This window comes from Chenopodium album, chromosome 22, assembly GCF_948465745.1.
Source record: "Chenopodium album chromosome 22, dcCheAlbu1.1, whole genome shotgun sequence".
Lineage (NCBI taxonomy): Eukaryota > Viridiplantae > Streptophyta > Magnoliopsida > Caryophyllales > Amaranthaceae > Chenopodium > Chenopodium album.
In genome coordinates, this window is record NC_137855.1 from 35,467,711 (window position 1) to 35,479,959 (window position 12,249).

At 33.8% G+C, this 12,249-nt stretch overlaps 1 protein-coding gene across 2 annotated transcripts; it reads right to left on the reverse strand.

The window, feature by feature from the left end:
* Positions 1-636: 636 nt before the first annotated feature.
* Positions 637-6,959, reverse strand: LOC145604988 (COP1-interacting protein 7-like). Of its 2 annotated transcripts, XM_081660988.1 has the most exons (10): positions 6,583-6,959; positions 6,185-6,367; positions 5,852-5,994; positions 5,309-5,340; positions 5,161-5,213; positions 4,925-5,077; positions 4,531-4,781; positions 2,363-4,041; positions 1,440-2,006; positions 1,171-1,306 (listed from the first exon to the last, which is right to left on the reverse strand). In XM_081660988.1, the coding sequence occupies exons 1-10, from the start codon at positions 6,639-6,641 to the stop codon at positions 1,301-1,303; spliced, it is 3,126 nt and encodes a 1,041-aa protein (XP_081517114.1). In that variant the 5' UTR covers positions 6,642-6,959; the 3' UTR covers positions 1,171-1,300. The 2 variants fall into 2 exon arrangements, with proteins under 2 accessions (XP_081517113.1, XP_081517114.1); XM_081660987.1 differs by having other exon boundaries at positions 637-2,006.
* Positions 6,960-12,249: the final 5,290 nt, after the last annotated feature.

Genomic DNA, 12,249 nt, shown 5'->3' on the forward strand with positions numbered 1-12,249 from the left:
ACTACATTGACGATGCATCCTCTAGGGAATCATTAGAGAGTAGACCTCAAATCCAAGAGAAAGACATCGATATCAAAGAAAAGACGCTGCCTCAGAGTTATTACGACTATGAAGCTGCTAATCTATCTCCAAATTCAAATGGTGTAGGAAAAAGAACACTACTTTGCTGTGACACAAATGCTTATCAGCCACTTCCTCAGGAACCTTCAAAGAAGGAAAGCAACAAGCATTACCTCAAGAAGTCTGCAGGGGATGATAACAAATCAAGAGTACGAACTGAACCATCAAGCAATTTACGCCAAAGCTGTGATGGTAGAATGAAACAAGATATGCAGCTAAGCAAGAAAAGAACATTATACGGTTTCTTTGAAAAGAAGGGAGGAGATGGAAACAACTTTTCATTAGGTCATGTCCATCCCAAGCTTCCTCACTATGAAGAGCTAGAAGCTAAGTTCAAGCACCCAGAAGCTGGAGTAGGAAAGGGTAGTAAAACTAATTAGCAAAATAGAGATTTTCTTACTAATCTATGGCTTAATGTAGATATACTTCACTATTTTGTATAAAATTTTCATTTCATCCAAGCAATGCTTTCTTGTAGCCTAGAATAGCATAAAGATAGCAAGGGGAAAAAGAGGGGGCGAGAAAACAGGATCAGGTATATTCAAAAAAATTGCATTACAGGGGTATATAACCAAGAACATACAGAGATATCAACCCAAAGAATACAAGCCATAAACAAAATTATAAAAAATCAAGTTGAATAATGTACTGGATCAAGGAATGATATGCACACACTATAGCCTAAAGGACTTAAAATGAACTCACAGCTAGATATGATTCACATGCTCTTGAAACTAAGCAGCAGGCATCAAAAGTTGATTTGTGGAACTGGTGATCCTTGTGCCATATGTTTATCGTAGTGGTTAAAATTTGTGCAGCAAGGGACCCTTGCTCCCTTCATTTATTATCTGCAGTATAAACATGAGAGAACCATCAAAACCGGTGTATAAAAATTATCTGTGCTTTCTCTACAACTTATTGTGACGCTTTCAATCTTTCTTTCGACCAAACATGAGAAGCTTCCTGAATCCTTTAGCAGATTTTGGAGAGTTTTCAGCACCATCCCATTTTTTCCTCTGGATGGGATCTACACTCACTTCATTAGTTGGTGGAGGAGTTGATTCTTCTATCTCAGAAATTTCTGTAAAGCCTAAACTATTCCCGGTTTTAGTAGCTTGCTCCTCTTCGATCAACGCAGAACCCAGCTGTTTGGGAGGCGACTCTGGCAATGGGTGGATGCTCAATTCTGGACCAGATTTATAATGATCATCAGAAACTTTTTCCTCTTTCGGAAAAGATAGAGATTCTTTAGATATTTTATCATTTTTTTCCTCAAGTAAATCCAAATTTTTGGGATGATCTTCAACAAGGTTGCCTACCTTTTCATCTGAAGAATTGATCTGTGCTACTACTTTAACATCTTCATTGATGATTGAAGAAGTAATGTGCAGCTCTTTAATGTCTTTTGGATCCTCAGCCTGTACTCCTTGCATAGTGGGCAACTCCATTGTTGGCGTTGGGGCGCCAACCTTTTTAGTACCCTTTTCCTCCTTATTGTCTGCAACTGCTGAACTTACCCCATTTACATTTTTAATGACAGCTTTCTTCTCTGAAGGCTTGTTCTTTTCTGCATTCACTTTCTTGGCATCTACACTGGCAGTCTTCTGTGATCCAATGTTCACATTAGCACCTTTTACCTTAGTAGCTTCTTTCTTCGGTTGAGTACTTGGAGCTATTGGAGATGTCTTTGCAGCTGCGAGTCGTTCAATGGTAGAACTTCTGAGGATGGGCTTAGGTTTTGACTTATCAGAGCTAACGGTAGATGGAACTGCTTTACTTCCTGTTTGAGGTTTTCTAGATGTTGCCGGGTTACCACCAGTTCTTTCAGCAATTCGCTTTTGCCTTCGAAGAACTAACTCTTCCATTCTCTTTCTTCTTTCTTCATCCTGTCAATAGTGATCATAGAGAAAATGAATCAATGCAAGTGGAAATAAAGCGACTTGACAGATAGCTTATATCTGAGTACCCTAGTTCTGCATTCTGCCGTAAATCTAGTGCAGTCCCCCAGCCCCCACCCCACCCCCACCCCCAAAAAAAAAAAAACAAAAATAAAAAAAAAAAGTATCAGGTAATTATAATGCTCTCTTTAGCAAATCAAAGAATTTAGCTGTTAAATATAAATTATAAAATTAAGAATTATATTTGGACTTTGGAAGGTTCATTGTAATTTGATTTCAAAAATGTACTTGAATAGCATTATAAGCTGCCTACTATGAAAGCTCCTTCTAGAAATTATAAATACCTTCTCAAGTTGGGTCTTGGGAGTAGATGTTTTACTGCCAAATGTTGACCTTTTAGGCCCTGGTGTAGTATCAGATTTAGTTTTCCTCAATGATCCACCCAAGGTTCTTGATCTAGGATCCTTCGTGGAAGCTTTCCCACTCTTTTTGTTGTCAGGTCCTTTATCATTAGAAGAGTCTACACTCGCATCTACATCTGATTTCTTAGCAGTATCATTCACGGACATGTAATTTTCAAAATCAAGTTCAGGACTCCAAGATGGTTTTACTTGTTCCACCACGGCATCATGATCACGAACCATATAAATAGCATCCGGTTCATAGAAATTATGTGTTTCAGACTTTTGCTGAGGAGCTGTTGTTCCATTTTTAAAAAGAGTGGCCTCAACCATATCAGAAACAAAGCTAATATCAGTCTTCACCTGGGATTCACGGTGGTCATCAGTTAGTCGCCCCTGAATCATGAGAGAATCATCAATAACATCTTTATTTTTCTTCTCATCCTGATCAGCTGAAGATCTCACATAATCTCCTTCAATAAACCTCGGATGGTTGTTTCCACCCTGATATGCTGCTACATCTAATTGTTTCCCAACAAACCAATCATCACTAGTTTGACTTTTGACCATGGAAGAATGGGAAATATCATCAGACAGTGGCACTCGTGCATAACTGTCTGGCTGTTCACTTCTTTGCGAAAATAGGAATTCCTCAGGTGCGCTACCCCTTCTCATTATTGGGAGGGTACTCTCACTGGGGTCAAAGCCTTGAGCAGAGAATTCACCTGTGTCAGCATCATGTCCTGTACCCTTTCCGGCTACAAGAAAAGCATCAGTAGCAATTGGTTTCTGCTTTGATCTCTCTTCTGCTTCTGGCTTGAATGCAGATGAATTCAGCTCATGGGACCTCTCTGTGGCAAAATATTTCTCTTCAACCAACTCCGAATGTGTCTGAGGATTATTAGAGTCCGACTCTTCCTCCCTCATTAACAGCTGCTGCAAAGCATCCCAATTTTCATTTCCTTTTTTCCCATTCTTCACTGAAACATCTTCATCATCCTGGCCAGCAGAACCATTAACAGAGCTAAGGTGCTTGGAACCATTTCGTTTTTTGTGATGGCGAGAGGTTGACTTCTTATGCTTCTCAAAGGACCCAACTGCTTCCTCCAGCTGCTGCTTGAGGGAATCACCATTTATATATTCATCCTCATCAGATGAATTGGTCTCAGAAGACCCATCCTGTTCTCCATCTCTTTTGTTAGTAATATAATTAATGTTGCGTATAACAACTTTTCTTGAACCTTTTTTCCCATGCTTTTTCCTATGAGAATGCTCTGACGAAGAGTCTGTCTCAGAACCAGAACCACTGGACTCAGAGTATTCCTCACGATCTTCTTTTTCTGATCCCCGTGCATTAGAGGCTTTACCCTTCTTTCTGGATGATGATTTACGATCACGGCGATCATATGATTCATGATTAGCAGAATTATTAACATCAGAAGGCCATGGCATATTAGCAGGGTAATATTGTGGGGGAACCTGCATGCCTGAGTAACCATAGCCTTGATAGGGGGGCATCTGCTGATACATGGGACCCTGAAAGTTACGAAGGTATGGAGGAAATTGTTGTGCCCATGGATGTGGCATTTGTGCTTTTGCATCAGTTGGCTGAGTCTGAGAATCTACATTGTATCATAAGAAAGAGTTCAGGAAATGATCCAGAAGATGTTTACACTTTCACAGAGATAACTAAACAAACTGACGGATAAAACCAGGTATGGAAGACCAATAAAGATGAGAAGTGACATCTGACTTGGTATGGAAATCTTTCTAAACTGGTCTCTCTGTCTAGCAACATAATGAGAACGAGAAATGAAATATATATAGCCAGTTATGGATTCCATAATATAATTTGCAGCATAAACCATATTTATTACGCTATAACTACATTAATTAAACAGTACAGAAAAAGTAAGAAAGGCTTTAGAAGAAAGATAAGTGAACCCAGAGATTGATGCAGGCAACAGTTTGTTCCCATCCGTACTTTTGTCTGTGTTCGTGGAAATTTGGTACGTTGAGTATGCAAGTATTAGGTGGGGTGTTATATATGCATCTTAAACCGAAGAAAATAACAAGGAATGTTAGTAGATCGGAAAGTATTTCATACGCACCTTGGTTTGCATCCAAACTTCCATGACTAGTCATAGAATCAGACAGTGACACATCTGTACTTCCGTTCTGCTTCCCAGCAGTCATGAGACCTTGGGAAGGATCATTTTCTTCACCAGCTAGAATGATTCCAGATGTTCCCATGAATGCCAATTCGGGTTGCACCATAGCCTGCATTGCAGCAATCTCATCCACCCAAAGTCTATCTTCATTCTTCTTCTTGCACAGATCCTTGAAATTTATGCAAGCTTCCCTAAATGTGATAACAATGCAGATGTTAGACTTCAATCAAGCCAAATAGAATACCAAGTTTGTGAGACTAAGAGTGAAGTCTGTCTTTTTAAAGGTACGGAATTAGCAACATTATTTGCAGTCCATGGTTTACTTTGTATATACCTCAAGCGTGAAGCTCCAAAAGCATCAGCAAACAAAATGAGGTCATGCAAATTATTTATTTCAAAGCCAGCTGCCAGAGCTCGAGCATAAACCATAGCTTGTTCTTTCCGGAGAACTGCTTTACGAGTTTCCACCACACGCTGCAAACGGGCCCTATAAAGTAGAATGCAAATTACTATCAATGAATTTGTTGACTTCATAAGTTTCATATGACAACACTTGAAAATTTCCCTTACTTGGAATTTTCTTCCTGTCCAAGATCACTGCTTTCATCCAATTCCCCTTTTGTCTGAAACAACAATTAAACAAGAAGCTATCAATATTCAATAACATTACCATAAAAATGACAAACAACAGATTAATCTTGCTTGAAGGAATTCCTACCTTAAACGAAGCACCTGAAGCAATAGCATTTCCTGTCAAAATCCAGATTCAAACATTCATCAAACAACCAACCAACAAATTTCTGGTCTTACATTTATAATAAATCTTATCTGCTTACGAAATTAGAAGTAAGAATTTCAGTTTCCGGGTTTATGAATTGATCAAAAGATCAAAATCAAACATCGTACTTACCACTTCCAACATAATTAATTACAGACATTCATAGTTATTAAATATACAATATAAGTACATTGCACCAAAGTAGACAAAAGCAAGAAAAGAAAAAGATCCCAAAAACACACAAATAATACTATAACTACTATACTATTACCAAAAGAAGGAAATAATTACAATCAATCAAACTCCATTAACATAAAATTAATGGTTTAATTGAAATGATGATTACTCTCCACTTTACCACCCACTGCATCATAAATCTAGATTAACAAAATCCAGTCAAACTAATCTCCAACACAAATAATTACAAAATCAAAAAAACAATTCAATAATCCAATAAATCCAATCAAAGAACAAAACAATTACCATCATTATCAGTCACAACACCACCGTCAACAACCGCATTCGACGCCTCGTATGATTTAATCGAATTCTCCAACTGCGAAATCTCTCTCTCAATCGTCACAAACCGTTCTAGAACCTCCGGCGTACTCACAAATCTCACAAACCTTATTCCAAATCAAAACAAAATCATCAAATTAAACCAACTTTTATATTACACAACATTCCTAATTCAAATTATTTGCAACGATTAGACAATTTCTACTCGGACTTTATATCAAATCATTGCAAATAATTTGAAACGGAGATCGTAATAAAAAAAATAAAATAGAATCAACTAATAAATTAATACAGTACCTGAGTACAGTTCCTTTAGTAAACCAGTGAGAATTAACTGAAGAAGAAGGCGGACGAAGAGTAACAGAATAACCACCTTTAGAAATCTGATCTTTAGCAGATCGTAAATGCGCAATGAACGGCGCTAGTAAACCGTACGCTAGCTTCTCATTCGATTTCCCAGCAAAAATTACCAATTCACACCTATGTCAATTCAAACATAATTAAAAATAATTTTAGAAAATCAATGACAAAGTTCTCACATATTATACTACCTCCGTTTCAAATTATATAAATTATTTGCAACGATTTGACATTGAGCGTGGGTAGAAAATGTCAAATCGTTGCATATAATATGAAACGGAGGTAGTATAATTAGATTTTTTTTTTTTTTTTTTTTTTGTTTTGGTGATTCAAACCTGGTACGAGTAGGAGTGAGCTGGAAAAGGACGTAATCGAGACGAGTAGTGGAGTCCATTGATGAAGAATGAAGAAGATGAAGTTAGAGTAAGAAAAAGAAGAAGCTAAAGAATTGATGGAGGTTGGTTAATGGTGTAACAGAGACATTCTTGAGAAAGTACAGGGAGAAAAATAAATGATAATGTATAATGGTAAAATTGATTGATTTTTTTTTTTTTTTGTTTGTTTGTTTGTTTGATTTTAAATTTTTGATGATTTGTTTTGATTAGTTTAGGTTCACATGGAGTGAACAGAGGAGGAGGGAGGAGAGAGAAAATGGACAGCAAGAGGTGATGAAGAAGAGCACATGGGAGTGAGGGGGAAGAAGGAAGTATTCCAAAAAGATAGACCTTTCTTTTTTGGGTTTATTTTTTATTTTTTATTTTTACGGGGAAAAATGTGGGGTCGGAGTTTTTTAGCTTGGTGAATTGGAAATAAATGCCGACAGCCGGCAGACGGCCCGGTAGGTAAGTGCCGTTGTTGTATCGAATAATTACATTTTTACGGATGAGGTCAATTTACTGAATTGTATGACATAGATTTCAGGGGAACAAATTTAGAGTACATGTTCATATTTACTTAACTGATTGGAGCTGAATTGAACTGAGTTGAAGTACGGTAATTGGAGATGTACTGAGTTGTAATAAATATTTTATGAGAGAAGGAAATTGGGAGCTTAACTATATTGAACCGAACTGATTTGAGCTGAATTGAACTGAATCGAAATTAAGCTGAAGTGAACGGGCCCTTAGTAGGTAAAAGTTAACGAGTGCCCCTATAGACATTAGATAAGAGAACTGAACATGAAAATATTATAGTGAAATTAACATAAAGTACATTGATCGACGCGTGATTATATCATGTATTCCAAACTTAATACGTAGTACTATTTAAGTTATATGTTAATCTCTTATCTAACGCACTACGGAGCACTTGTTAACAAAATCTAATTTAGTATGCTATTTTCTTGTTTTTATTAGAAGAAAAAAAAAACTCATAAATAGATGTGTAAGGTTTGGTTGGGAAATTAAAATTTCTTGGGTAATCAACTCCATAAGCCTAATTCTTCTGTTAAAAATAAGTAATATTTGGAGTTTGGACTAGTGGTTTAAACATCTTTGTTAATGTCTTTGACCAGCAAAGTTGATATTTTAACTGTTTAGGTAGAATCGTTATTTTGTTTGTTCTGAAACTTTGAGAGCCTGATATCATTGTGCTTCTGATTGTTCTTTTCATTATACTAACTTTGTATATAATTACATGTACTTCCATTATAGGTTCATGTATGTTTCTTCTTTTTATCTTATATATGTTCATTACTATGAATTGTAAATGATCACGTTTATGAATAATCAATATAATCTTTTACTTTAAACTATATATGGTCTTTCATTCTTTTAAGAGTATGATGTAAATCATATTTCATGTATGCATAACTTAGGAATGTTTTAAATACCCCCGTCAAAATAAAGGAATGTTTTAAACAAGTTTGGGATTATCGGGTATTTTTTTGAGTTTATAAATTTGAGTTATAAATTATAGAAAGCTTAGATATATACTTTTTTTTTTTTTTTTTTATAGTTGCAACACTTCTCTTTTTACCCTTGTCGATACATATTTTGGATCGTTAATATCTTTGATTACCAATATGTAAAAATTATAAATTTTAGATATTAAAATTGTACAAATCGAGACGAATCTAACAAGATCCTATATTTTTATTAATGAATAAATCTTCAAAGCTATTCAGAGTAAAACACATAAATAGTGTAAAAATTAAACTTTTGTAATTTAAAAAAAAAAATAGAGGAAATATATTGTAGGGAGGTGGGAGGCCAAAAAATGTGATTATACAATAGCCATCCAAATTTAAATCGTTTTGGTAACTTGTACTTTTTATTTTTGTCAAAAGATATATTGAACCAAAAAATTTAACTAATGGTTGAAGTCACAAATTTTAAGCTAATGGTTGAATGAAGTCATTGCACGATCGATTTATATGCTCTGTTACACCCTCTTACATGAGAGTCCGATCCTTTAGGCATGAAGTGTGGATGCGACATGAGCCCCCTTATACCAAGCGCGAAAAATTCCAGTTGAAAGTGAAGGGTGGATGAGATTTGAATACGTGATTTTCGTGTCACGCATACTGTGTTAAAAAACCAATTTAACCAAATATATAAGTTAATGGTTGAGATTCAACAATATGTTTTATTTTTTATCACGTCCTTGCACACGAGAACTCGTTGGGCTTAAAACATGGATGCATGGACCATCCTCATACCCAACGCTTAATATTCCATTTGATAGTGGAGGCCGGTAAATGAGATTTGAAGCAATGACCTTTGTGACACATTTATACATTAACTCTGGTACCATGTTAAAGGACTGATTATAACCAAATGTTTAAGTTAATTGTTAAAACCTATGATCGATTTACATACTCTATCAAAATCTTTCTCTGCAATAAGTAGTACTAGTATTATAATTCTCATGCATATATAATGTGTCAATTCGAAGGAGTAGCTAACTAAAGTCAAGTTTACAGTATAAAAGCAATTGGTATCTTACAATTCCAACGCAAATTTACAATATTCAACAGATTTTTAATGAGCTGAGGGAATAGATGAAGTAGCTTTAATTTAGGGGCTGGTTTCATATGATTATTTTCAATTTAGCTCCTAATTTCCTTATTTTATAAAATATTCAGTTCAGTTTAATTCAGCTTTAATAAGTTATGTTCAGTTTAGTTCAGCTGAGTTCAGTCCATGAGAATAGACCATCAGTCTTGATTTTTGAATATTACTTTGTATGAGTATTATATACGAAGTATAGTATTTTTTTACACAATTTTATACTTAGGTCCCGTTTTGCTTGATGTAAGATGTTTTCAAAAAAAATGATTTGGTCGTTTTTTTGTAAAGGGATGGAAAACAATTTTTCGAATGGTGGGAAATATTTTCCATTACAAAATAAGAAAAAGCCACATTTTTCTTCTTCCTCCTAATCTCCTTTTTTACTTTCTCTTATCCATTCTCACATTTTACTCCTATTTTTTCTCAATAACTTTTCGTGTAAAAAACTAAATGAAAGAAAACTAATTTGCAATTTTAGTTTCCTTGAATATATGTTTTCTATATGAGAATTAATTTTGCATTGAAAATATTTTTCATTAAACCAAATGAAGCCAGCTTATACAAGTTTTTCATGGATCTACCTCAAAAACTAATCCATATATATACTTTATGTGATCTTTTATTATTTGTAATTTTTTTATTTAACTTTATTGATGGTACTATGATATGCAATGTGACAGGAGAATTAAATTTGTGGACAATCAAGAATATAAGAAGATAAATTGAGTAGTGAGAATACACTAATAATGAAATTATGGAAAGGATTAGGTGAGTTGAGAAGTCTTATCGATTTTAAGTAGCACCAATAATACTAATTACTAATCTAATCAAAATTAAAGGGAGGCTTATAGTTGAAGAGAAGATGAAAAAAAAAAAAAAAAAAAAGGATGGCCTTCTTTCCACTCTATCTTAGAAGTCAGCTGGAGAGTGATGTTGTTGGGTGTGGGGTTTAGAGTGAGCAGAAGGGCAAAGAATATGACGCCTAAAAAAGGTGACTTTAAAGTTGAATATCTCACAATTTGACAATCTCACTTATCACGTACCATACAATGATTATGTACGTAGTAATTTTTATCCTGACCGTATCTCAACCCTCACGGTTTTTTTGATCCGGTATTTGAGGGTCTGACATTTTGATAGTAAGGGGAAAGTACATGGGATCTCACCAAAGTATCTTCAACAGGGATTGAACCCCCAACCTCAAAATTGGAAGGTGATCGTGACAATCTTGCCACTAGACCAAGCTTAGCTTGGCGATTGTATATACTAATTACATACAAGTACCATATAATGTATATATATAGTTTTTCTACTTTATTTTTTTATTTCCTTTTTCATATTATTATTATATGACCTTATTGTTTATAAGGAACTAATACAATGATTGTTTAACAAACAACTCTTACCATTTGATTGTATTTAACTAATTGTTGGTGTTAGATGATTCATTTACTTGATTGTATTAACAAATTAAGTTTGTTTGGTTCGGGTTTTGAGTTGATGTATATATAGTTGATTCAATTTGTATCTAATCAATTGAAGATTTATGGGGTTTTTTTTTTTTTTTTTTTAATGTAGTTTGGTTCATTGAAATCATTTTGAGTTTTGTCAATTTATAGTATATCCATTAAAAATTATTAATGAAACTGTATTAGTTATTGACTAAATATACATGTATCATATAATGTTTAATTTATATAGTTGGATTTACTTCTTACATTTATAATTCTTCATTGAAATGGTTGGTCTATTGAATGTTAAGCTAGAGAAATTCTCTACCTCTAGCTTGAGTTAGTGATGACTCTAATTAATAATGTTTGTTAGTGTTATATTATGCTTAGATGATATCATACTTAATACGGAATACGTGCTAATTCAGAATTCGATCAATTCATACCAACAAAACGGTTGGTACTGATGAAGAAGTACATTAAAGTGAATTTTTTATAATTTTAAATCATAAAACTAACATAGTGATTAGTAAATTAACACAAATAAAAATTAATCTTAACGGATTATAAAACTAATTTCCCTTTATTTTTTATTTATTTATTTTTTTTTTGAAAAAAGGAAATATAAGCTAAAAGAATTGAACAGTCTTCTTATCAAGTACAAATGATTAATTTCTATGAAATTGGATAATCTAGAAGATAATTTGATGGACAAGATAGTATTTAAACTTTACATAAAGTAGTTACTTGGGTTATAATTATTATTACTATTATTACTAGTGTAGATTTAAACCAATGATCGAAAGAGTTTTACTAAAACACAAAAGGGTATATCATTAAACTCTAATTAAAAGTCCAAATTATATGGTGGTAACCAGATTTTATCATAGATAACAATTACAATGGTTGACGTCCTTGACGAGCAATGTTTGATTCAACCATGTTAGATTTATTTTAAAAAATACAAAAATAGAAAGAATATCCGAGGAATGTAAATCATTTTGCACCTTCAAACATGTGAGAATGTGGGACTATTAATATGTACCACATGGGTGCAGAAATTCATATGAGACGTTTTTGAGTAATTTTTAGCCTACATCATACTCCTACTTTAAGATTCATTATTTGGATCATTGGATGCATACCAACGAGGGTCCATATTCTTCTAAACTTTGTTAATTTCATTCCCTCAATAGATACTCCGGTAGTACATAGAAATTTGTACTCAAACCTTAATTTAGACAACGATGTATGTAGGAATTCGTCTACACCGTAAGTAGAGATTATAAGACCACAACTTATCACCTCTCGATCTCGATGTATGTAGAAATTTGAATTTCTTAAAAATATCGAGAAAATTGTATTCAAAATATAATTATTTCATGGAGAATTTTTTATAATTATTTTATATCGCCAATGATACAACATTCTCAATATCTGGCTAAAGGAATTACAATTCAGATTGTGTAATTATAATTAAAGAAGATTAACGTTGGTCACAACAAAGAATATAACAAACATGTACAAAGTAGCACTCAAT